General features: G+C 40.2%; 1 protein-coding gene across 2 annotated transcripts; it reads right to left on the bottom strand.

Moving 5' to 3' along the window:
* Window positions 1-83: 83 nt before the first annotated feature.
* zdhhc14 (zDHHC palmitoyltransferase 14) lies at window positions 84-25,557 on the bottom strand. 2 transcript variants are annotated; one of them, XM_089003628.1, is made up of 10 exons: window positions 25,119-25,557; window positions 24,337-24,630; window positions 17,035-17,195; window positions 12,390-12,542; window positions 9,738-9,878; window positions 8,870-8,918; window positions 7,774-7,876; window positions 6,073-6,182; window positions 5,085-5,190; window positions 84-2,274 (listed from the first exon to the last, which is right to left on the bottom strand). In XM_089003628.1, the coding sequence occupies exons 2-10, from the start codon at window positions 24,576-24,578 to the stop codon at window positions 1,810-1,812; spliced, it is 1,530 nt and encodes a 509-aa protein (XP_088859754.1). In that variant the 5' UTR covers window positions 24,579-24,630; window positions 25,119-25,557; the 3' UTR covers window positions 84-1,809. The 2 variants fall into 2 exon arrangements, with proteins under 2 accessions (XP_088859754.1, XP_088859755.1); XM_089003629.1 differs by having other exon boundaries at window positions 84-2,229.
* Between the last annotated feature and the right edge of the window lie 491 nt (window positions 25,558-26,048).

Here is a 26,048-nt window from a genome sequence, read left to right as displayed (position 1 = left end):
TGAAAGTGTTCGCCAAAAAATGATGAAGTCATACCATCAATTCAAAGGGATGATTTTGATTCAAAGGAAACAGGAAACCCATGTAAAATATTTGGGATTTATTCTGCTATATTTCTATGTGGGAGCGTAAAGTAAACCCCTGTGCAGTGATTTAAAAAAAAAAACCAAGATAAATACATTGATCGTGTTGCTCATTTTCTTCAGCGCGTACTGGAGGATCATCGGTAAAGTGACATCATTGCACGATAATGAAAGCCCTTTGTGAATCACCGTTCATTATGAAGACAAGAAACACATACGCCGTATGCGGAGTACAAAGATACGGATGGCTGAGTGTCATTGAAAATTTCCAAGGAGCTGTTCATTTAACAGTATGTTCACTTTTGTGAAGCGGTCAAGAACAATCATACTTGCGGGAGGGAGGGGGGGGGGGGGTTGAATACTTGAATTAATAAATGAAACAATGTTATTCACCCTTCAAGCTACTATCGTCTTTGTGTCATGACCAAAAACGTCTTTCATTTTTGCAAAGATTTCAAAATGTTTATTTTTTTTTACCTAAAACGCATCATCTTTTTATGCATTTGGTACATGTTGATTTTGGCAACCATTGACACTCAATCACACCGCCGGACAATTTGAGGTGTTCCATAAATGTGCCATGAATGTCTTTGGGACAAACCGGAGTAACCGAAGAATCCCACGCAGGCACGGGGAGAACGTATAAACTCCACACGGGAAGGACGGTGCCGGCAATCGAACGCTTTACCTCTTCTCTGTGAGGGTGTGCGAAACAGGTGTGACTTGCTTCTGGGCATGTGTAATTTAACTGAAATTGGCTTTTGGATTTGTGAAAATGTACCTCGCTTATTTAGCCACAAGGTGTCAGACAAGTACTGTAATTCAAAATATATATATATTTTTTTTTACCTAAAACGCATCAACTTAGGAACTTCAACAAATTTGGCATCTGATAAAAAGTGGGTGATTTATTTATATAATTTTCATAACCATGGTACAATACAACTGTCCCCTCTAACCCCTTCCCTATAAAAAAGAATGATACGCAATAGGGTGACTATTGCAAGGGCTGAGAGTGGACATAGTGGAAAAAAAGGTATAAAAAATACTACCACCCAATCAACAACGGGCAAATAGGCGTAAACCTTGGTTTGTACTTCACGCGGGTATGTTCTGCGCAGAAATGAAATGTGAAATCGGGAATGATTAAAAAATGGGTGCACTATCTGCATCTACATCAAAAAATTGATGAAGAATCACGGAAGTATAAAACTCGCGTTCACAACTCTCATTTGTTCACGTTTCACCGCGCAAAAACCTTGTGGATGGTTATACATTTTTGTGGGTGTGCCGTAATGGAAATTTGGGCAATACGGCGGGGGTTACCGAAATGACAAATTTTGACGCGTCAAGAATAAACCAAGTTTTAAGTCTGTTTGATGGGTGAGGGCCTAGGGTGTGTGGGGCAGTGAGACTGACAAAAATTCAGATTTTTGACCAAAAAAAGGCCAAAAAAAGGATACATTTTGTTAGAAATGTCTGAGACTGACAGACATACACCATTTTGGAAAGATTTCCCATGAAGTTCAAAGGAAGTGACAACGCTTGTCACCACAGCAGAGAGGTTTGGCAAGGTATTGGCTGAGGTGACCTTGCGCTCACTGCAGGTTGTGCTCAGGTCCCTTTATCAGGCTCCGATTTCCAACAATGGCAAATTGGTGTGAGCCTGAAAGCAAAGCTGACTGTTCCCTTGTCAGAAATTGGTCGCATGTGTTCAAAGTTTGATTCTCAGACAGAGCTGAGTTTGACCAGACCTCTGACAGAGTCCTCGTGCAACGAGTCTTGACTGGCCGGATTATAAAATCCGGCCTGCGCTGTGTGGCTGTGACCCATGGGGGTGTTGCAAGGAAGCATACCTGGAGGCGAGGGCAAGTCCTCCGGCGTCAGAAAGTGGTGGTACGCAACCTGGTCCTGGAGGGGCCGACTGTGATTGTGCGAATGCGCGGGAATGGGCAGCATATCGGTGGACTCCTGGTAGCTCAGGCTGGCTGTGGAAGTCGCAGGGGTGGGCTGCCCGAGGGGGAGTGAAGTGCAAGGTCCACCCAGCCCGAGCGAGGTGCGACTTGGGAGGGCTCCCCCATTTTCCGGGGGGGCTGTTATGACGACAGGCTCGCTGCTCTGCTGTTGGAGGAGAGGCGTGGCAGCGGCCTGTAAAACGAATTTAGTGCTCTGAATGCACTGGTCTTGGTCACACTGAAAGTGGGTGACAAAAGTCCAAGGAGGGGAGAACGGGAACATGGAGGGGGTGGCGGGCGGATAAGGGTGAGTCAAGAGGGAATGTATGAATGAATAGGGTGGGGGGGAAAGGAAAAAACAAGATTTTAGTACCATTGATAGAATGCTGGGCCCACAAAGCACTAGTACACCAAGAAATATTCAGGTGGGTAAAGTTGAAAAGTTGGTTGCTGCCTATTGATTTTTGCTTACACTCCCAAAAGTGGAGCATGCTCACGGTATGACCATTCTCACGATCATGACTCGGGTTGTAAAGATGTGGGAAAGTTCCAGTAAATTGGAGGGAATTTTCTGACAAATGTCCATGGGAAGTTTGGATTGCGTGAAAATTGATCAAAATTGATAGGAATTCGTTGAAAAATCATCGAGGAAAAAATATTCACTCATTCACTGCCATTCTCGAATTTATTCGGTAATTGAAAAGTGTGCCGTTCCTGAATTTGTTCGGGTATTGGTTTTTCATGTGGGGGATGCCGATAAAATGCTGGTCAGAGCTATGGCAATAATTTTCCCTCCAATGAGGGGGCAGCATTTGCCTTTTGGCCATTTTAGTGCTTTATTACAGCTTTAGTCAAAGCGCTATATGAATCGATATGTTTGTATTGTATTGTACTGTATTTTCCGGTGTATAGGGCACACCCAAGAGCTATGATTTCCTTCAAAAGATGAGCCTGCACCTTATATGCAGGTGCGTCTTAGATGTGAAGTCATATTAAGCCACAACAGGTCTCGCAACTACTGTCAGCTCCCACCATTTCCCTCCCAAAGAAGAAGTAATGCGTATATATTATATTTGGGAAATTATTTTCCATTCATTGAAGGTGCGCCTTATATATGGAAAAGCTTTGAAAATACACCACACCATTCACTGGGGCACGGTGCGCCATATAGCCTTATACTCCGGTGCACTTTATACACCGGAAAATATGGTATTTTGTACAGCTGCCGCCATTTCAAGCTCAGATATCTCCAGACCCATATAACTTAGGAATTAAATCTTTTCTGATTAAAGAAGATTGTCTAAGGTTTCTAACACTGTATTGAATGTTTATGTAGTCGCAATATTCTGTGGGTCCAAAAACCATGGCACATCGTCTGGCAGTGAATGGGTTAATATACCGTATTTTTCGGATGACATATTTTAAAACTTGTTCATCTATAAATTGCACTAGATAAGATGGTCAGCTTTTGAAAAAAAATGAAAGCTTTTAGGTGCACCTTATACTGTGGAAAATAGGCAATCATTAGGTTTTGCCATAAGCAGTGATCACGATTGAACCTTCTGCATGCCCACGTGAGGCCATTATTGTACCTGAATAGTGCAGTTTTTTCCCCCCGTGTCACGTTAATGGCAGCAAATTTGACTCATTATGGCTCATGGAAAAAAATGCAATTTTTAGTTAATAACTGTATACAATTAAATATTTTCCCCAAGAGCCAACTTTCAATATTGTCATTTCCTGATTTGTCCTATAACATTTCCATGGAAAGTTTGCCATTTAAAATTTCCTCGAATTCCGCAATGGTAGCGGTGACCCCAATGAGCCATGATGCCACTGAGCAGCTCAGAAGGCAGGCCAGCTTCAGATGGAAAAGGTGTCCCACAAAGAAATAAAAATCCAGAGAAAGCACGTCAAGATATTTCTCACCTGTTTGTCTCAGTATCATTGTCCTAAAAGATGAGATCGTACATGTTTATCTCAAAAGGCATAGTTGTAGATTCTACACCTATGTTGTTTCTCATTGTCCTGTTTTGTTTTGGCTAACAAAAACGCAGACAGCACCGCCACCTTAGAACCATATTCAACTTAACTCATTCACTGCCATTCCCGAATCTATTCGGGAATTGAAAAGCATGACGTGGAGCAACATTCCCGAACTTGTTCGGGTTTTGTTTATTCTTGCGGGGAGTCCGTTTCAAGCTTCGGTCAGACCTCTGGCAATATTTTTCCCCTCCCACGAGGGGAAAGCATTTGCCTCTTGTACAGCCGGCCCCATTTGAAGCTCAGATAACTCCAGACCCATATAATTTAGGAATTAACATTTTTTTCTCATGAAAGAAGAGTCTAGGGTTTCTTACACTGCATTGAATGTTTCTGTAGTCCTAAAACTCAATATAATTATGTGGTTCCTGGAATTCAAGTGAAAATGACAAAAACCCTGGCACCGGAGTGGACACCTATTGACACATCGTCTGGCAGTGAATGAGTTAATCAAGGCCAATTGTGATCCATGGGTCACACTCTCCAAGCATACTTCAGAAAACTATTGGAAGTGACTACAGTTTGTCGCTACATCTAAAATGTCATTATAATTCCAAAGGCAAAGCAAAACTTATTTGTCAAAAACACCCAGAAATGGCACCAGCTGGCTTCTCTGTGCCCGAGCTCATTAAGACGGACCGATGCAAGACTTGAGTTAGTCTCCCGTGGGGCAATGAGGCAACATTGCTAAATTTATTTTGGAAATCAAGGATGCTGCGCCCTGACGGCAGTCCACTGCCAGATCCTTACGAAATATCAGTTGACGAGAGGTCACAATTTGGATTGGCATATCTGGTAAAATGCAATTGATTGTTCCCGATAATACGAATGATCTGTAAGCCTTGACAAATAATCTTTTCTCATTTTTGCGAGAACAAAAATTGTAATCTAAAATACAGTTTATGAGCACAGCAAAGGACAACTGAATGTGCTTTTGGATCTCAAAGTATCACTTTTTTATGTCCGACATGTCCCTATCCTACAATGGTGACCAATGCATCTTACCATGTGGCTCTGTTGAGACTGCGTGGAACCATACACAGTGATGCCATTTGTTGGCGGTGCCAATTGGGGCGTGTCGAGATACACGAGGCCACGTCGGTCAATGAGACTAGAGGGAAAGAGCAGAACAAGGTATTATTGAGGATTTTAAACGTTTTACATCAAGGGTCATAATTTGCTCAGGGCTGGTCTCATATCTGTTTTTTTCTTTTCTTTTAACTCATTCACTGCCATTCCCGAATGTATTTGGTATAAGTTACAAACAACGGTAGATATGACCATTTTTGTGGTAGCATATGTAGTATTCTCTCCAGTTGTACACGTACATATCTTTATAGAGCATATATTTTATTGTTTATTTTTCAGGACAAACCAATACAGGTTACTTATATAAGCCTTAAACATATATTTCCTACAAAATATAGCACGGAAGAAACTTACGAACAAATTCACCTTACAAACGAGCGTTCGGAACGTGTCTCATCCGTAAATTGAGAAGCGTCTGTTTTAACCAATATGTCTGTATTGCATTGTATTCAGGACAGTTACCCTCATTTCAAGCTCATATAACTCCAGACCTATATAATTTAGGAATTAACTCTTTTTCTGATGAAAGAAGAGTCTAAAGTTTCTTACGCTGCATTGAATGTTTATGTAGTCCTAAAACTCAATATTCTGTGAGTCCTGGAATCTGAGTGATAATGACAAAAACCCTGGCAGTGGACAAATTTTTGCACATGTCTGGCAGTGAATGAGTTAATCACAAAAACAGCAGAAGTGTGAGATTGAATCAGTTTTACAGACTTTGATGTGAGTTTTGTCAGCAATCCGTTTGAGATTCATTCAGCTCTTGTTAAGCGGAGCAGAAAAGCCTGGAGGCGGCTCAAAGCAGCTCCTCACATCTGTTCTACCCCCCCAATATTTCATACTGCTACAATGTGTAACTAAACACGGGACGGTTCTAATGAATGCTCAGTGATCGACAACATACCTTGGTGGCAGAGGTCCACAGAGCGCTGCACAGCAATTGGTGACTATGTTGCCATGGCTGTATGGATTAAAGTTGTCCTTCCCTCTTTTCGTAGACCACGAGCCTTTTATCTGGAAGGGACATCAGTCACAGCTTTAGTTGGCTCAGAGGTCACGTATGTGGAGCAGACTTGCAGATAAATAGGTGTTAATACTCGAAAATAACAACAAAAATAAGAATTATGATTATGATGATTATTATTATAGTCAAACCATAATTTTTAAACATCTTGGTTATCCAACAAATCAAATTTCAACCGGATAATGAGAGATTTTGACCAAACCCAAATATAATAATAATAATTATACATTTTATTTCAAGCGCCTTTCAAAACACCCAAGGACACTTTACAATAAGAACAATAAAACAAAGCACATAACAATAAAACCATAAGTAAAATGATACATAATAAAATAGCCATTTGACTCCTTTCTACTTCCTTACACGACTCGTGTTTGTTGTGATTTATGCCAATCTGACAGAGTGTGTAAGGTGAAAAGTGTGTATCCCAAAATTTAATTTCCCATAGGAAACCATTAAAATGAGAATAATCCGTTCCCAGGTCCCCATAAAACACAATTTTCTACTTTCTAATTTTCCAAGCCTTAAAACTAAACAAAATATACCTTATCTTATGTATAATAAATGTGCTATAGTATTATGATTAAAGTAATAAAATGTACTGTACATTTACCTTTGTGATGGTCGTTAATGGCTTGATGGAATGGAGTGTTCGTAACTTAAAATATGCACATCTAACCTACATTCCTATGGGTTGACAAAAATACCAACAAACTCAAATTACAAACTCACGTAATTTTAACCTTTTTTTGACTGAAGTATAACTCCTGTAAATGCTTTGGAGTATTCCTCACGAAACAACTGTACTTTTCTTCTAGATTTCACACTTTTTGTTGCTTTTTCTCCGTCAGATGCCATTACATGACAATGATAAAAAAGATGCCAACTCTTGACTCTCGATTCCAGGAATGACCAGTAGCACGGGCAATTCATCTAACGGAAGCTAACAGCTGGCACTGTGCCGATCGCCTGTTCTAAATTTAGATACGATACTTAGCAATCTTGTGTTTTGGGTATTTACTATTTTCACAATTTTTGACTGATTGTTTTTATTGGAAATTTTAATTAATAAACCCTAACCCAGAATGGGATAATGAAAACCACATGAATTACGGCCAAACCGGAATAGTTGGCAGGTTTGTAAAAGCGAGTAATGACTGTATTATTATTATTATTATTATTATTTATTATTATTATTATTATTATTATTATTATTATTATTATTATTATGGCGGCTCAGTGGATGACTGGTTAGCACGGTTGCCTCACAGTGCAGAGATGCAAGGTTCAAGTCGGGCACCGGCCTGCCCATGTGCCTGCATGTTTTTTTACATCTTTTTACCTACATCTCAAAAACATTTTCAAAAGTTCAAAGTCAAAGTCAGCTTTATTGTCAAATATGCTAATATGCATGACATACAGCACAGATGAAATTAATGTCCTCTCGGACCCAGCGTGCAAGGCATGCAAGGCACTTATAATGTGGCTAAAAAGACATACAATTAGTTGAATACAACAAGTTAAATGGAACATTCTAAATTGCTGCACTGCTGTATATATTATGATATATTCTGTACTTACGTCTTCATTGGTGGTCTGGTTGGAGCTGATAAGGTACGTATGGAAGCCTGAAAGGCCAACGATAGACCACACGGAGAAGAAGCACACCACCACCTCCAACACGGTGACAGTGCAGTCAAGGAAGAAATCTTTCTGGACGGTGGTTAACGAACACGACAAAGAACTACGGTATGGACTATGCAGCTTGGACACAGATGGGCATTCGCGCTGGCAGCATTCTAACAAGCTAGCATATCGACCTATAGCCCGGGGACGCTTGTCCTCATGCCAATAGATCTTTTGTGATCACTTCATTTTACCAGGAATGAAAAGCATTTTACATTTACTCTGCTTTTCATTGAGCTTATGAATACAGTATATCAAATACATCCTTGCCTCGCCATTGACCTACTATCCTATGGTAAATATCACTGGAGTTTGGCGCATCAATTCTGTAATCCTTCAAATTGGATCAACAAAGAGGTGAACGAAAACATAACTCATTTTTGTGGGCAAGGTCAAAATGACGGTACAGTGAGACGCCAGCACATATTTTAATCAAGTGTTGCTGGACAAAGCAATCTCAGCTCAGTTTGTCATTCATTTCTCTGCCAGACAAACTGTTTTTGGCATGCGGCCATTGAGAGGATGGCAGGAAAAGAGAGATCTTGGTGCTCTACTAGATTTGATCGGGGTTCATGTTTTTTGGCTTTGGATTGGATATGAATATTCTGATTGAAGTGGGTGTATGATTTTACATAGCTGAGAAAAAGAAATCAAGTGTACCAGCAGAAAGGTGGAACATTTCAATGGAAAATGAAAATTTCAAATAAACTCCAAACCACGATGAGGAATATCAATAGCAAAGTGTCTAATATTACCAGACATGAAAATATCTCATTTCTATTATTGCGGCACAAAACATAGGCTGGCCCAAAGCCTGGATAAAAATGCAAAGCGTTGCGTCAGGAAAGGTAGGTGGTGTGAAATAAAAAAGGTGTAAATAAGTAAGTAAATGATCAGAGACATGTTGGAAATGATCACTGAAACACAATTAAAAAAAATAAAGAAAAATATGAAAGTAAAAGTCAAACCTCAAGTTGCAGTGAAAGGATATCTGGCTGGGCTATCTTTAAGAGCATTGAGGAACCCACCGCGGTGAGAGCCTATAGAAACAGACAGTAACAGTTTCCATAAATATCGTACAGGGTTTGATTAAGCAGCACTGACATGTTAGGGCTGGGCGATTAAATTAAATCAGGATTTCGATTAGGGATTTTCTGGATTTTAGCTGATTGAAAAAAAACTATTCATGTATCAAACTGTGGTGTCATGATGCATGCACACACACTACTCAATACTAATGACTACTACTACTAAATAGCCTGCAAATTGTTTTGTAAAGTTTGTCAAATGTAAAATAAATGACTGGTGATATTTTTAATGCATTATTTTTTATCACAACACATTGTCATTGTTGCTGTTGGAATTTAAAAAAAGCAAAGTACAGTAATCCTCAGGTGTTTGACACTAAAGCATAGATTATGCGCGAAAAAAGTTATTTTGCATATTTTTTTGGGTGGTGGTGGATAGGAGGTAATTTGAGTGAAAAATCCCATATTCTACTGCTGTGTGGAAACAAGTGTAATTTGTGATGAAATAAGAGTCTGTGAGCCCTGAAAGTAAAATCCAATTGACATGCTAATCAAAAAATAAATAAGATAAGGGAGATGCTTTTGTCTGGTTCAAATGTGCGCAAAGATGCAATGCAACGAATAGATGTCGCTGCAGCAGAATGACAACGCAAGACTTGACAAAAATAATCGAATGAAGAATCATGACTCAAGGGTTCAACGTGCACGGAGACCGCCTGCTCAATTGACATTTCAATTTATACATCCATAGGTGACTGTTGAGACAAATGTCTGAGTGTGCATACCACAGTATTTATTTTGCTAGTGAGTGCATGTGTAAGTTTTACTCACTACGTAAAATAATGTGAGTGATGACAAAGGCAAAGATGAATATCGTGAGGAAGGACAGCGAAAGGATGAACATATAGAAGAAGCGGTAGTTCCTCCTTCCCACGCAGTTCCCCACCCAGGGACAGTGATGGTCGAAACGCTCTGTGTGAATAGGGAAAGAGTAAAAACATTAATGCAGGCCACACACAAACAATTATTGCCATTTAGCTCAGCAAAATGTGGTATACAATACATGTCAGTCTATCTACATACAGGACACTCACAAAAATGCAGTGTACATGAGACACGTTTTTATGGCTTCATGTAAAGAAATCAAACTGTTTGTTTGAATGTAACACCCCAGTCGCTTCAGAGCATGCAGCCAGCTACCCAGCGGGAATTCACATCTGTGTGAAATTTGGGGCAAAGTGAAGTGTCCCACAGGGTCTATGCAGAACAGATACACAATGTGAAAAATAAAGAAAATATGGACACAAACTCATGGGAGGAAAAAAAAGAAAGCAGTTGTTCAAAATGAATGGAAGACTGACCATGACTAAAATCTGACAAGGTGAGGAGTTTTTTTGAGGGTATGTATGGACTTGTAAAAATGTTCCTTGCCTAAAAGGTCAAACTGGTTTATAAAAAAAAAGAATAATAATAATGGTGTTTTTATTTCCCTGATATGACACATTTCAAGAAAATCCCGATTTGAGGTGGTCCACCTCACTTTCTTCATCTCCATTCATGGCAGTATTGTTTCTCTTAATTCCTTTATGATCACACATTTTATACAGAATAAAATGAGACATTTCATATGAAAGCACCAGTGACGTGCAGTCAGGGGAGGCAGGTGAGGCCGTGCCTCATCTGTCATCATGGAAATATCAAATGAAAAAATAAATTAAACAGTTATATTTATTTAGTGATTTGTACTTTATAGTTCTTTTTCATTTAACTTCACCATTTTTGGATTTGTTTTCAAAATCGCTGAATTTTCACATTTACCATTCAAATACTCAGTAGAGACAAGCGGTGAGGCAGCAGCCGGCTGAGCCTCACCAACGATTGCGCAATGACTATACTAACTGTGCTGGCTTGCTCTGCAGTGAGACCGCATTGCTGCCCCTCTGCATATCGCTATTAAAGTGTTCAAACACTTTTAGTATATGAACTAAATTTCTGGTTTAGCTGGTGTATATAATATAGTCACTTTACATTATAAACACTATACTACAGTGTTTATTTTGTTATTTTTTTTATCAAAACTGTGTGCGTAGGTGAGGCACACAGTTCTCCTGCCTCATGACAGGGGGCGCTGGTGATTACAGATTCTTCTTGCGCCTCCTCGTCTGCAGAATAATAGAATTAGTGAGAGCAAGCTACAGTAAACAGTTAGCAAGTGCAACCATCCAGTCATTTTTTCGTGTTGCTTGGCCTTATTTTCAGAATGGAGGATTACATATCTAAATTGAAAGAAATAGAGAGACTTTTAAAACTGAAGAAAGATAAGGAAGGCTTCTACAAAGAAGTTATCGATGCCTTTCTTCAGAAGGAGCGGCACATGGACTTCAAGTAAAGGTAAAACGATAATCATATTTTTTAAATTCTTTTTTTCTATGCTACAGTTTATATAAAGAATGCTGACATGACTTTTTAAACAAAACACGTTAACTGTTGCCAATTAAATGGCGAATAAGCTACTCTGTAGAGTTCATATGTCTGTAAATCTGACTGTGATGACGTCAGTGCCTCACCAGCCATGAACCTCACTGCACGTCACTGGAAAGCACTTACAGTAGTTAAAAAAAAGTCACAATACATTCATAATGAATGATTACGGTTAAATTGTGTGTAAACTTATGTATACATAATACTGGAAATCAGTAAAGAAATCAGTAAAGAAATCAAACAATCTAGGGCACAGATTAATGCACACAAATATGTGCATGTACTACATGCACAAATATTTTTTTTCATGTTGATTGAAACACGACATTAAAAAGTCGACAACACTTGTTAAACACTGAATTTGTCATCAATGCTAAATCATTAAATTGTACGGCATCAATAATTAAGTATTCACAATCTCCTGTCAGTAACATCACGCATGCTAAAGGAAAGGAGGGGAAATACCGTATTTTCCGGTGTATAAGGCGCACCCAAAAGCGTTGATTTTCTTCAAAAGATGACCATGCACTTAATACACAGGTGTGCCTTATATGTGAAGTAATATTAAGCCACAACGAGTCTCGTAACTACTGTCTGCAGCCACCGACTCAATTTCCCCCTGTAGAAGTAGTGCGTAACCCCAGCCTCTACTGTAGCGCCTTATAATGTGGGTGTGCCTTATATTTGGAAAACTTTTTTAGATTTATATATTATATTTGTGAAAACTTTTTTCATTCATTGAAGGTGCACCTTATATATGGAAAAAAGGTTCAAAATACATTCACTGGGGGTGCGCCTTATACTCTGGTGGGCCTTATACAGCAGAAAATAGGGTATTATTCAAGCTCCTTATTAGGAGTGTAGCCAAAAAAGGTTAGAATTGAAAAATCGTAGGATGTACTTTTGATCTTCAATATACATGTTATACAGTATGCGCTGGCTCTCATAAAAAAGACACAAAGAACCATAATGCCGATGGACAGTGTCAAGACCTTCACTTACCCACACAATTATCACAGAGGCTGCAGTGAGACGCACGTGGTGGTCTGAAGATTTTGCATGTGAAACAATACTTCAGTTTGACAGTTTGGCCATTGATGACCACCTCCTTGGTCCTCGGTGGTGGCCTGTAGCCTGTACTGCCATTCGCCACATCTTCACGATAGAAGAAAAACACAGTGAAGAAAAAGAGACTTGAACCCACAAACAACAGGAGATTTGACAATAATCTGGCACGGTTCCAATCGACGTTAGTCGAGGCCCGCCTTTAATTAATTTAGAAAGAGTTTCAATCATTTAATGATGAATTAGCAAAATGAAGTACACAACTCAAAACAACTCATTCAACAAGGGGTTGCGCCTACTTGGACAGAGAATATCACTGTTTTTGATTCGGGAGGAATGTTAGTGTCGTTTGACTGTCATTGCTGGACAGCTCTGGGGCGATTGTGCTTTTTTGCGCCTGTAATGGGCAGCATTTTCACAGCCTCGCTTTGTTCAGTGGAAAGGTCGGAGCTGTTGGATAAACTGTGGCTGGATAGATGAATGGCTCAAGGAGCCCGCGATGAGAGGAAAAGAGCGTCAGCGCAGAGCGCCGATGCGTATGTGTGTTGTCATTTTGTGTATATATATATATATATATATACATACTGTTCTTCAAGATGGCGCCGCGAGAGTGGCTGCCATTCCAGCAGCTCCTGTATTTTGTTTTTCTACTTCTTCCTTTGCTCTTCCTTCCATAACTTTGCTGCTGTGAAATGTAGATTTCTCCACTGCGGGATTAATAAAGGCTAATCCAGTAGCACTCGTGATAACAAGCACTTGAGCACATCAGTGGTGAATTATCCCTACAGTTTCCAAACATTTTTCAAATCTGGAACCTCCAGTAAGTGGAACTCTAATACAGCGCACCCGCCCAAAATAAAACGAAGGCTCCATGTAGTAAAGTCCTTCCTTCAAATGCCCTAGTTGACTGACACATCAACGTAACAGCATCTTTGTCTGACGCTGCCACCCTGTTTTCCAGTCATCTGAGTTTTAAGCCATCACAAATCCATTTCCCTGCTGGCAACATCACTGCTCTAAAGTTCAACAGCTAGCTTGCCCCATATTCGACAGAAGGAAAGAAGCTCTGGCCATCTTACAGTCTGATTAATACATCAGAGAGACTTTTGGATTTTGGCAAGTTGCAGCAACAGAGGGCGGAGGCAGGGATATGGCAGCTGGCTGGCGAGCAGTGATATTAAATTGGGCAAAAAATATATTATTGCATCACAAATGCAAAGCTATTGTTGCGTGTTCATTCTGAGAACTGATCATGACCACGTGACAGGATTCATGTGACTGTAAATTTTTTGTCTGAGCTTTTACTGTTTACTACAATACCTCACAAGTGTTATTCTTCAATTGTGGAGTCCAAAGCAGATAAAAGTCTCAAAAATGATTGAATCAGTAAGATTCCCCTTTACACACCGAGACCAACATTTGGCAGATAGCACAGACAATCTGTGTCACTCGTGGTGATGTTGATACGCTGCGTCGGGGGAGAATGACAGTGCCATGATGTCACTTCTTGTCCAGACATTAGGTCTACTGTTTTGCAAACAAATCAATAGTGCCAGTGTCAAAATTGAGTGCACTCCGAGTGACTCGACCAACTCAAGAGTGTACTGTGTCATTGACGTCAATGGCGAGAGATAATATTTTTGAATTACTGGTGAGCATTGTACTAAATGACAGGCAAATGACGAACGTACAGTACATGATGGATATTTGCACTGTAATTGAAAGTAAGAGTACATTCAGATATGCAAGGATGTCTCAATTCGTCCAAGTACAGACGCTCCCCAATTTACGAACATTCGAGTTATGAATACGGTACATACGAACATTTTTGCGGGTACAGTATCTCGAAAAATGTTCGGACAGAGATGCTGTAAGTTAGATTTTGTATTGGGCGCCTTTTTCCGGCCGAAGTCGCTTGCGATTGGCTGCGTACGGCTCAATGTTTACGCGACGGACACCAAGGATGACCAATCAGGATGACCAATATGCTGAAGTGTTGCCAACGAGTTCAGGCCCCGATCCCCCAAGCTCGCTTACGATTGGCTGCGTCAAGTATGTGGGCGGGGAGGAAATCCCTCTTCCCAGTTGACGCTCCAGGAGGAAGCGATGCATAACAAAAAGAAATGGCTGCTGGCCTGTCATTCAGTAATTCTGTGCCAGCAGCTTCAGTAATGGATTATTGAAGACCAAAGGATATATGTTGTCGTACTACGGTGTGAATTTATTTTAAGACTGTTCGAGTGTCTGTGTTATATACTGCCCCGTTCAGTGTTTGACTTAAACATACTTTCCGTACAAAATATAGCACTGAAGCAACTTACGATCAAATTCACTTTACGAACGACCGCAGTAGTCTTTTGAAACTTGATCGAATTAACCTTTCTAATCTGCCAGGTTTTTTTGTTTTTCTAAGTGGATCTGGAATTGAACCTCTGCACTGTGAGGTTAAACCGCTAACCATTGGATCACTAGGCCACGCATGTAGTAACATATTTCATGATATTTATTAATTAAGGATTAGGATCAGTCGGAGGTGGAATTTATTTTAGAAACATCATAGCTATAAATTACAATGCATGGTAAAAATGTATGTTGTGAAAAAAAAAATGTAATCAGCATCACCTGTGATTACAATGTGCAGCTGCCAGTTATTGACCAACTGTATATGACGCGCAAGTAGAATCTGTTAACTAACAAATGCATTTCAATGACTTTTAACACATGTAGGCACCCTGTAGTGGAAAAAAATATGAAAGAAACAGGGACATCAAGTATTTTCCTTGCAAAGGCTGATTGCGATTGGGGCTCGGAATGACGCTGGATGATCGGGATAAGAGCAAACAGATGTGCCTGGGATGTCTCGCATATAAATCTGCCAGGCCAAGACTGAGGCCAGCTGTATCACGCATTGAACAACAAAGCTGGAGAAAAAGCGATGGTAATTGGAATGGAAAGTTTCAGGAGACATTGTGTACATTACAGTATTGTGGAGCCAAATTTAATGATGTTAGCTGGAAGGTTGATATGCTTACAGAAATTGCACCGTAATGGGCGTTTAAGAGGAGTGACTAAGATGCACTTCACTTGACAAATATTAAGTCAGCTATGCATACATTTTTTTTCCTGATAGTGGAACGACTACTTGCTCTTAAAAAAACTTACATGCAAAATTGTTCAGGCAGTAGAAACGGTATCATAGGGTTGTGGCTGACCAACACTTACTTACAAAAGGCAGTGGTGGCAATGTGGAATTTGGGTCAACATTGTTTATGTGCTCACGTTTTAATTTGTTTACACTCAGAAAATTTTGCTTTGGTCTTTTTCAAAGAGTTATCAGCGCACACTCCTCGGCACTCTGTGCTCCACCGCCCTAGCAAAAGCTAATTAAGAGGTTAGTCTCCTAATTAGATTAATTAAACTATTCCAGAGTTTGTTTAATGATGTCTTAGTGGCCTGAAGGACAAGCAATTAGAAAAAGACACTGCACTGTAAAGAGAGTAGATAGATGTTGTTACTGTTATGTGCAACTCGCCCACCCACTCATTCAGTGGTTCGCGTGTCAAGCTCACAGTTCAGGGTTTGATTCTGGCTTCGGCCTTCCTGTATGGGGTTTGCATGTTCTCCCTGTGGCGTTGTTGGTTTTCCCCGGGTACTCCGGTTTCCTCCCACATTTTAAAAACAAACATAGCAGGCTGATTGAACACTCCAAATAGTCCTTAGGTGTGAGTGTGGATGGTTGTTTGTCTGCGATTGGCTAGCTCCCCATCTCTTAACTCATTCACTGACATTCACAAATTTATTCGGGAATTGAAACTATGACGTAGGGCGCCATACCCAAATTTGTTAGGGTTTTGTTTTTTTCTTGTTTGGGTGCCGATAAAGTGCTGGCCATGGCTTCTGGTAATGTGTTTTCCTTTCCACAAATGGGGCAGCATTTCCCTTTTTTCATGTTAGCGCTTTGTTCCAGCTTCAGCTGTTGTTAATTAAAGCCCTATATAAACAAATAGGTATGTATTGCATTGCATTTTGGACAGCCACCCTCATTTCAAGCTCATATAACTCCAGACCCATATAATTTAATTAACTCGTTTTATTCTGATGAAAGGTTTCTCACGCTGCATTGAATGTTTATGTAGTCCTAAAACTCAATATTCTGTGGTTCCTGGAATTTGAGTGACAATGACAAAAATCACGTCTGGCAATAAATGACTTAAGAGCACAGGTGTCAAAGTCAAGGCCCGCGGGCCAAATCCGGCCCGCCACATCATTTTTTTCGGCCCGCGAAAGCAAATCAAACTTGTTAAATTCCATGATGATTGCTAAAATCTGAGCCAAAATTTCAGATTTTTGGATGTCAACCACAATAAAAGTCATTATTCTTGACTTCAGAGAGTTATTCATTAATTTGCTGTGTGCTCTATATGTAATATTTGAAGGGATTTAAACATTCTAATGGGTTCCCCAAATTCATAACGGCCCTCGAGAGGAAACCATAACTACAATGTGGCCCGCGGCAAAAAAATGACTGACACCCCTGCTTAAGAGCAAAATTACTATGAATGTAACTAGTGGGTTTTCTTACCTATTTGTCTCTCCAGATCGGCCGCTTCATCTGGTGTGGCCCTGGGCAGCACTCCTGGGTCACTGAAGCTGGTTCTGAGCAGAGTTCCCAGCACAAAGACAAAAAGCATTCCTCCCACCACGGGGATAACCGGCGTCAAATGCTCAGCCAGGAACGGGCAACTGAAAAGACAAACAACAATACTGAAAGAAGAACAAATGACAAAGTAGTAATACAGGCATATTGATGCCTGCAAACTCCGACAAATGCTCAGTATAATCCAAAAGAGAATGCTGAAATAAATGCCAAGTGTCATATATAAATTAAAAACTTTGCTGCTTAATGACCAGGAGCTGGCTAGAATTCCCACACCCATCAGTCTCCCAAATTGTAATCTACTCAAATAAAACAATCCCTTCTAATCCCTTTAACTCTCCAATGACTTGTGGATATTAGAGTTATCGCATTTAGTTGTACAGAGCTGGTTACACACGTTCATGTATCCAATTATATTTGAATGTCTCATTGAGTTTATGGGCATGTGTGCCATTATAGAACAGAGCAACAAGTGGAACACTCACAGCCTTACAGCAGGGACCTATCAGAGCCGAGGTCTGGCTCCGTCACCACTGTCCAATAGGGATATATATAGGGCCAGGGTTATCAGCTAAATTTTAGTTCGCTGACGAAGCTCTTCGGACGAGGAGCGAAATGTCCGACACTTTAAAAGAAGTACAGATGACAGCTGAAGAAACCTTTTCATCATTGGGTAGCAGAATTTAAAAGGGCCTAATTTGACCCCGTGGGTTCTCCAGGGTTTTAAAAATGATTAAAATGACATTTGAAGAAATTCAATCCAATTCTGATAAGAATGAAGTAGAATTCAACCAAATCCCGTCAAAATATTTACATGTCCATCTTTCTTGACCGCACCATTAGACTGCAGCTCTGTTTTCTGAAAAGGATGAGGAACAAGCAGTGCAATATTTGTATAGTATCTTGAAACTGAGGTGATGTAAGATGGACTTTTCAAATGGCATACTAAGCTCCAACAAATGTTTACAAGGTCCAGTACAATCACAAGGTTAACCTGTTCCCAATATCATGTATAACGCCTTGCTCGTGTAGACAATCACATTTCCCTCTCATATGGCAACCCCTCCAGCGGGGTGGTGTGGAGTACAGGGTGATACATCCGCTGATGTATGCCAACCTCAGTGATCCACACAAACTGAGCCAGTACTGAGTAAGTATTTTTAGATTTGCCTGGTTGGGGTCCATAAAAACGGATAGTGGGCCATAGAAACATGGATCCACGACATTTACATAGATTGCTTGCTGGTCTATGTTCAGTTAAGTTAAGCATCATTAACAGTCCCCCTCCTTCTGTTCTAATGAACCTCGCCGTTTTCATGTGGAGACATACAGTAAAGTCTCGTTATATCGATATTCAAGGGAGTCCGAAAAAATATCGATATAACCGGGACTATCGATATATCCGACCCTGTTTGCATGTAATTTTCTCCGTGCGTGCATAGAAATAGTATCGATATAACCGGGACTATCGATATATCCGATATCGATATAACGAGACTTTACTGTATTTTAGACTGACATGGCCTCAAATTAAAAAAAAGGTTGATTTAAAATATCACTCATCATGACATATGCATATTAAGAACAGCTTTCCAGAAGCATGAAGCGTCTCCTCAGACAAGTGAGTCATCCATAAACAAAATTCAATGACATTGAATGGGCTTGTCACACCAATAAAAGTGATGGGCGGAATTCTATGCAAGCCTTTCGACAAGATAAATGCAATTTTGACATCAAACTATCCTCAATTGAACAAATCAAATATTGTGCAAATACAGCCAATCTTCCCATCTGATGACCTTCGATGGAATCTAAAGAGTGATATTAAGGGAATGGACATGTCTCGTCGAAAATTCTACATTTATTTAGAATTTTCAGGTTTTGTTGCTATGGAGACAATCCGTCCAATGTCAGACAGGTTTGAAAGGGAATGTGGTTGCCGTGGAAACAGCAATGAGGGAACTGTCTCGGCAGAGCAATGGCAAAAATCTCACGAAAGGGCATAAAAGAATACCATTGCATTACTTGTTCAACATTTCATTTGGCTCGTAAGGATGGAGTGAACAACTAGATATAATGTAAGAAAAAAAAGTAAATAAATACAATACAATACCTGCTTCTTGCTGACCCAACAGGGATTTATCCTTGTGTTACTTATCATAACATTTCTGATTGTGACTTGAACAATGTTGAAAACTAAACCTACAATTAGCCGCCGAAACATAAAAGTGTGCGTATGTGCGTTTTGCAAAGCTGACTAACTAATCATAATTAATCACATTGCGTTTGATCTAAATCAACCGAACTTTGACAATTTGTCTGTACAACATAAATTGTATTTGGGAATCCATAAAATAAATAGGCAAAGTAGCACATTAAATAAAATATCTATCTAGATAGCTAGCTAGCTAGCCATCTCGCTGGCTAGATATCTCAAAGAAGTCGTGCGTAACCCCAGCCTCTACTGTAGAGCCTTATAATGCGGTGTGGCTTATATTTTTGATTTTTTTTTATCTTTATATATTATATTTGGAAAACTTTTTTCATTCAATGAAGGTGCGCCTTATATATAGAAAAATGTTGAAAATACACCATTTGTTGAGGCTGAGCCTTAAACTCCGCTGCACCTTATATATGGAAAAAGTTTGAAAATGCACCATTTATTGGGGGGGGGGGGTGCACCTTATACTCCGGTGCACCTTATACACCCGAAAATACAGTACTCCAAATTCCTTTCACCCTCGAAAAACATATATGGCAAGTTTCTGGAACACTAAGATTATCGCTAGGAGGGATTGTGAGCGTTAATGGTTGTTTGTCTGCGTGCCCTGTAATTGGCTGTCATCCAGTTGAGGGTGTACCCCACTGAGCCGCAGAAGAGAGCTGGGAAAAGGCTCCATCACACCCCGTGACCCTTGTGAGGAAGAGAGGCTTGAATAATGGATAAAATATTTGCCAGCAAAGGCTTTGTTTTTCAACCAGCCAATTAGGGTGTGGAATAGAACTCTTGCTTTTTTTATGTAGGTGTTACCATACTTGTCGAACTACAGGCCGAGACTTTTTTCCCCATGTTTTGCACCCTGTGGCTTTTCATGTGACGCAGTTTATGAAAGAATATTTTACTGATGAGTTTTAAGCCGCCATTCGATTAACACGATGTCTGTCAGATCTGACCAATGAACCTATCAAAGACGTCATAGTGGGCCAATGAAACCGCCCTTATCCGCCCTCAGACTGAATGTTCATTAGCCAGAGGGAAATGCAGAAGGTTGTGTGCATTGCAGTTCACGGCTACGTATGAAGCAATTGTGTGTGAATAGAAGAATCTTGAGTTGCCGAGAATGAGGAGAGGGCACGGGTCCCATGAATACGGTGCGACAATTTGGCTACAGACTCGCACCATCACTGACAATGGACCACAGGTGCTCTCCCGGTGGTAGGCGGGGAAGGGGGGGGGGGGACTCCAACCAAGGAGCTCTTAAATCTCCCCAACATATTGTGTGCAGGTTTCCAAAAGCTCCATTGCTACCTAATGAGGAAAGCTGTCCAACATGTGACAACAAGAGAGACCAATAAAGCTACTGGATAACTCACTACATGAAACAAATCCCACAGTTTCATGTAAATATGATTTAGAAAATCGAAAATCCTTTGCAGTGACCTATTTCTGCGCATACATTTCTGTGCATCTAATAATGTGGACACCCGAGTACGTTTTGTGGTCTGGAAATTACAGAACTTTAAGTTATACACAATTTCTGATGCTACTTCAATGAATTTGTAGGGTTCTAAACCATCATTTCATCGTGGTTATTGAACAGTATTTGATTTTACTCCATTGTAAGACCCTCTCTACATTCAAAATAGCTATACATTTCTTTTAACCTGACTAAAAAAGGCCTTAAACTAGCTTGTTTCTGCAAAACACAAGATCTCAATTACAATTACCAATGGCAAAGAAAAGCAGTGCGACTTATAACCTCCAAGAACAATCTGATGCGCCATTATGGTCCAGGTACTGTATTTCCCGGTGTATAAGGCGCGCCAAAAAGCCTTTATTTTCTTCAAAAGAGGTCCCTGCACCTTATATGTGAAGTAATATTGAGTCACAAGAGGTCTCGCAACTACTATCACCAGTCACCGACTCCAATCTCCCAGCCTCTGGAGTGCCTTTTAATGTGGCATACCTTATATTTAGAAAACCTTTATATATTTATATATTGTATTTGGAATTTTTTGTCCTTCATTCAAGGTGCGGCTTACAGGCCAGGGCGCCTTATATATGGAAAAAGTTTGAAAATACACCATTCAATGGGGGTGTGCTTTAACCTCCGGTATGCCTTATACACCGGAAAATAGGGTAATCAAATTGAGAAAACATTGTGGACTGACAGCCAATCCCGCAGCCTATACTGTAGTGCCTTATAATGTGGTGTACCTATTATTTGGAATACATATATATTAAAAATTATATATTTATATATTGTATTTAGATTTTTTTGTCATTCATTGAAGGTGCACCTTACAGTCCGGTGCGCCTTATACACTGTATATGGAAAGTGTGAAAATACACCATTCATTGGGGATGTGCTTTATACTCCAGTGCCCCTTATACACCAGAACATATGGTAATCAAATTGAGAAAATATTGTGGACTGACAGAATATATCATTTGTCCAACTGTGTTACGAGACTGGAAAACGTTCAGACGTAACGTGTGTCTGTGGAGTCTGAAACAGAATAATAAACAGACCGAAGCCTGCTGCTTTTTAATGGAGTCTTGTTTTTTTTTTTTTTTTTTTTTGGTACGTGGATGAAAACCCCTCACAAAAAAACGACGAAAAATTAATATGATGTTAGGGAATCTCTGCCCTAGCATGATGCACATGCACTCGATATGCTGTCCTTTGACCATGTTGGTCTGCTAAAGTGACAATATATTCAAAGATTAAATGGTCCAGAGGTCATTACTGATAGATGTGTTAATGTGCAGCACCGTACACACAATGGACAACAACATTTGCACACTTCAATCATTGGCAAAAATAAATAAATATCAGGAGCCTTGAGTCAGTTGTTCTGGATTGTTTTGTTTTCAGCTAAGTGGGAGATTTGGAAATGCGCACTGCAATTTTCCATAATTAGAAGCTGGCAGTTTTACATGTTTGGTCTAACCAAACAACAAAACCAACAAGAATGTACTTGGGGTGATGCAGTGTTTTGCCTTTTTTAATCTAAACATTATTATTTACCAATATTCAACTTCTTCATATGGCCCTATGTTCTCATTAACTCATTCATTACCATCCATGAATGTATTCGGGAATTGAAAATATGACGTAAAGCGCCATTCCCGAATTTGTTTTGTTTGGGTGCCAATAAAGCGCTGGCCATGGCCTCAGGCAATGTTTTTCCCTCCCACAAGGTGGCAGTATTTCCCTTGTTTCCATGTTAGCGCTTTGTTCCTGCTTCAGCTGTTGTTAAAGCGATATATAAACCAATATGTATGTATTGCATTGTATTTTGGATAGCCGCCCTCATTTCAAGCGCATATAACTCAAGACTCATACAATTTAGGAATTAACTTTTTTTAATGAAAAGAGATAGTCTAAGGTTTATTACGCTGCATTGAATGTTGATGTAGTCCTAAAACTCAATATTCTGAGGGTCCTGGAATTTGAGTGACACATTTTTTGGACATGTCTGGCAGTGAATGAATTGTAGTAGTACTTGTAATGTTAAGTTAAATTACATTCGCATCAGTTGCATAAAATTTTCTTTTTTTCTTCCTGCAATTTCATTCTCTGAATTAGCATGTTGCACCCATGTGGGCTCTGGTTCTCTCTTTGCACCACTAAAAAAGGACTAATTTCAGCTTTAAGCTTAGGAGTGTGAACATAACCCAAAAAAGTTATTTTTCTGAACAACTATAGAATCTATTTTATTGTATATGGTTAGAAGTGAGTAATCATCCGTATGGCGTCTCGTCTCAACATTTGGTCATTATCCGCTGCACACACAGCAGTTTGCATATTATACTCTGCGTGGTTCGAAAGCACTTTACCCTGACAGATGGCCCGATTGAGCAACCGGCCTCAAGATGGAACAGGATTGTTATCTAGTGCTGATCGTATTTCTGTGATGACAGCGATTAGTCTGAGGGTGACAGAAACAGCCTACTGTGGTAAACTCGTGTTGGCCATACTCAGGTCTACATCCTCTTTCACTAACATTGTACCTGAAGGAACGAGGTCGACAGACCCCCACCTCCAACCCTTTCAGGTCCACATGAGGAGCCCACAGCCATGTTCTAAAAATAGCTCACATTGCGACTTCATCGGAATGTTGTAGAAGTGATGATTTGGAAGCACTGTCAGAAATGTTGAAAATATTGACATTTCCGCCTCCTTAATTATCGCGAGTGATCATTTACATTGTGATTGGCGTCTGCACATAAATTAATATCAGAAGACGCTTGAAATCAAAAGAAATTCTAATATGTTATGACTCTGTTCTTAATTGCCACACGCAACATGCAGAGACATGTACTTTTGCAACGAAAAACCCAAAGCTGAGACCATGAAGCAAGTCTTTGGTCACATACGCTGGCAAAGAAAAAAACACTCCTGTAAAAATTTGTTTACAACGTAAAAAAAGAGTGAAGTATCAGGTTAATATCCAGGCAGTTTAAGGTACCGTATTTTCTGGTGTATAAGGCGCACCAAAGTATAAGTATAAGTCGCACCCCCAATAAATGTATATTTTCAAACCATATATAACGCATACCTTCAATGAATGAAAAAAAGTTTTCCAAATATAATATATAAATATATAAAAGTTTTCCAAATATAAACAAAGCACACCGCATTATAAGGCACTACAGTAGAGGCTGGGGTTACGCACGACTTCTACAGGGGGAAATGGAGTTGGTGGCTGCTGACAGTTGTTGCAAGACCTGGTTTGACTCAACATTACTTTCCATATAACACACACCTGCGTATAAGGCGAGGTGTCATATTTTGAAGAAAATCCAGGTTTTTTGGCGCGGTTTACACACTGGAAAATATGGTAACATTCCACTGTATCCAGGGAACACTGGAAATACATGCAACTTCAACGGACTTGTTTCTATTATTTAAACTTTGCTGAACCCATGAAATCATCCTCCAGGTCAAAGTGCACGAGTTAAGAGAAGATTGGATCACAAAGTTTCTAAGGAATACTCACTCAAAGGTGAAGAAAAGTCCACAAGTGACAAGAATAAGGACAATTGTGAGGTAGAAAACCCCTGTCTGCTTTGCCATCATTATTCTTCCATCGCAGTAAAATTTATTCCGACCTGGGAAAGATTCCCACTTCCTCTTTTTGGGGATCTTCTTCTTGAAAGGGGTCTCCATTGGAGTGGAGCTGCGAGTGCTTATTTGACTGTACTCGCACTCTCTCATTGACTCGGACACTCCAAGATGCATCAATTGCTCTTTTAGATGCCCTTATCGAGTGAATCACAGGCTCGACGTGCCACTGTGGAGACAACACGCCAAGTGGAAGTTAGTTCAGCTAACACAAACACCTGAGATTACAAAAAGTGAAATTTGTTTAGCTTGGTAGCAACTAATCTTGAGTTTCGCTGTGAAATAATAAAACGCGGAGAAAACGAAACGTCAGCTACCTCGTTAAATTTCCTTTTTGCCAACCCTGTAGTATATATTTGTTAGCAAGCAACCTGGCTAGCCTCGCGTAGCATCTGAAGTGCGGCTAAAGCTAACGCGGCTAGCAATTAAACAAATGAATGTACTAGGTTAGTATTTTGATTAACTAGTATAATGAGTCTAGTTTACGGGGAGACAAATAGATAAAATTGCGCGTCCTGGGTATTTTGTTCAAATGTGAAAGTCATTTTGCTCACAGCCTAATCTAAAGAGGGTCGTGTGTAGGCTGTCAACAACGTGTCTTTGCGTCCAGGATGTGTTTGTGCCGTCTGTTTAGCGAGGCTCAGTTCGCTGCCTTACCGGAGGAAGAGAAAGTAAGGCTGGTCGTCGTGACAGGGTGTTGTCACGTCGTCGCTGTCTTTCTTTTCCAGGTTTGAAAACGAGCGGAAGAAACGGCGACCATTAAAAAAAAACGGTCCAACGTGGAATTTATCGTTGAAGAGCCTCGAGAGCAAATCCGAACAAAAAGTCGACATACACGGATGGAATGCTCTCAAGCGAGCTCCAGCATCCCAACCATAGCCGTCGCCGGCAGGTCCACAAAGCGCCAGCGTTCCCCCAAAACGACCCTCAGTAATACACGACCGATGGTCACCGTTCCATGGCGTATTGAATAAAAAAGTTGGACGTTCCCCAAAACGAGAGATGCGTCGATTCAATTGAGCAGGCGTTTCGTTCACATTATGTCCCAGTCCGGGCAGAAGTGCCACCCTCGCTAGCAGCAGTACAGTGAGAGTCGAGAGGAGCCTCCCAGCCTGCTCCTCCCCCCTCGGAAGACAACGTCGCCACTGAGGGGGCGCCCCAATTCGACCACAACTGTCCATGATGCCCAACGTTACGGGACACATGTGCCTTTACATTGATATTTATTTCGTAAAGTAAGATAAACAACAACAACAAAATCGGATTTCTCCCGCCCCTCATGGGAATACAGTAATCCCTTGCTGCTTCGCGGTCCGATTATCGCGTCCCTTGTCGCGTCGCGGTTTTTTTCGAACATAAGACATAAAAAATGACGCAAATGGCAACATAGAGCATTCATTGGATTTATTGTTGTTATTTTTTAATTTATTCATCCATTTTGATGGATTACTGTGTTGTAAATGCACAAAACCAAACTCTAGTTATGTAACCAAAAACAGCGGATCATTTGGGCACACCTGACAATGAGTCGATGATTAATGTAAACAAAATTGTCATCACTTTGCTTACTGTACATTGATCGTCTTG

Source organism: Hippocampus bargibanti, linkage group LG09 (assembly GCF_051943395.1).
Source record: "Hippocampus bargibanti isolate YZ-2025 linkage group LG09, ASM5194339v1, whole genome shotgun sequence".
NCBI lineage: Eukaryota > Metazoa > Chordata > Actinopteri > Syngnathiformes > Syngnathidae > Hippocampus > Hippocampus bargibanti.
This window is presented reverse-complemented; position numbering and strand designations above follow the sequence as displayed.

Coding starts and splice junctions, on each gene's coding strand:
- zdhhc14 (XM_089003628.1), bottom strand. CDS start 24,578: ATGCATCTTGGAGTGTCCGAGTCAATGAGAGAGTGCGAGTACAGTCAA. Junction 7,877..8,869: donor CTTAAAGATAGCCCAGCCAG/ATATCCTTTCAC, acceptor CTGCACTGTCAC/CGTGTTGGAGGTGGTGGTGT. Junction 6,183..7,773: donor ACCAGACCACCAATGAAGAC/GTAAGTACAGAA, acceptor TGTCCCTTCCAG/ATAAAAGGCTCGTGGTCTAC.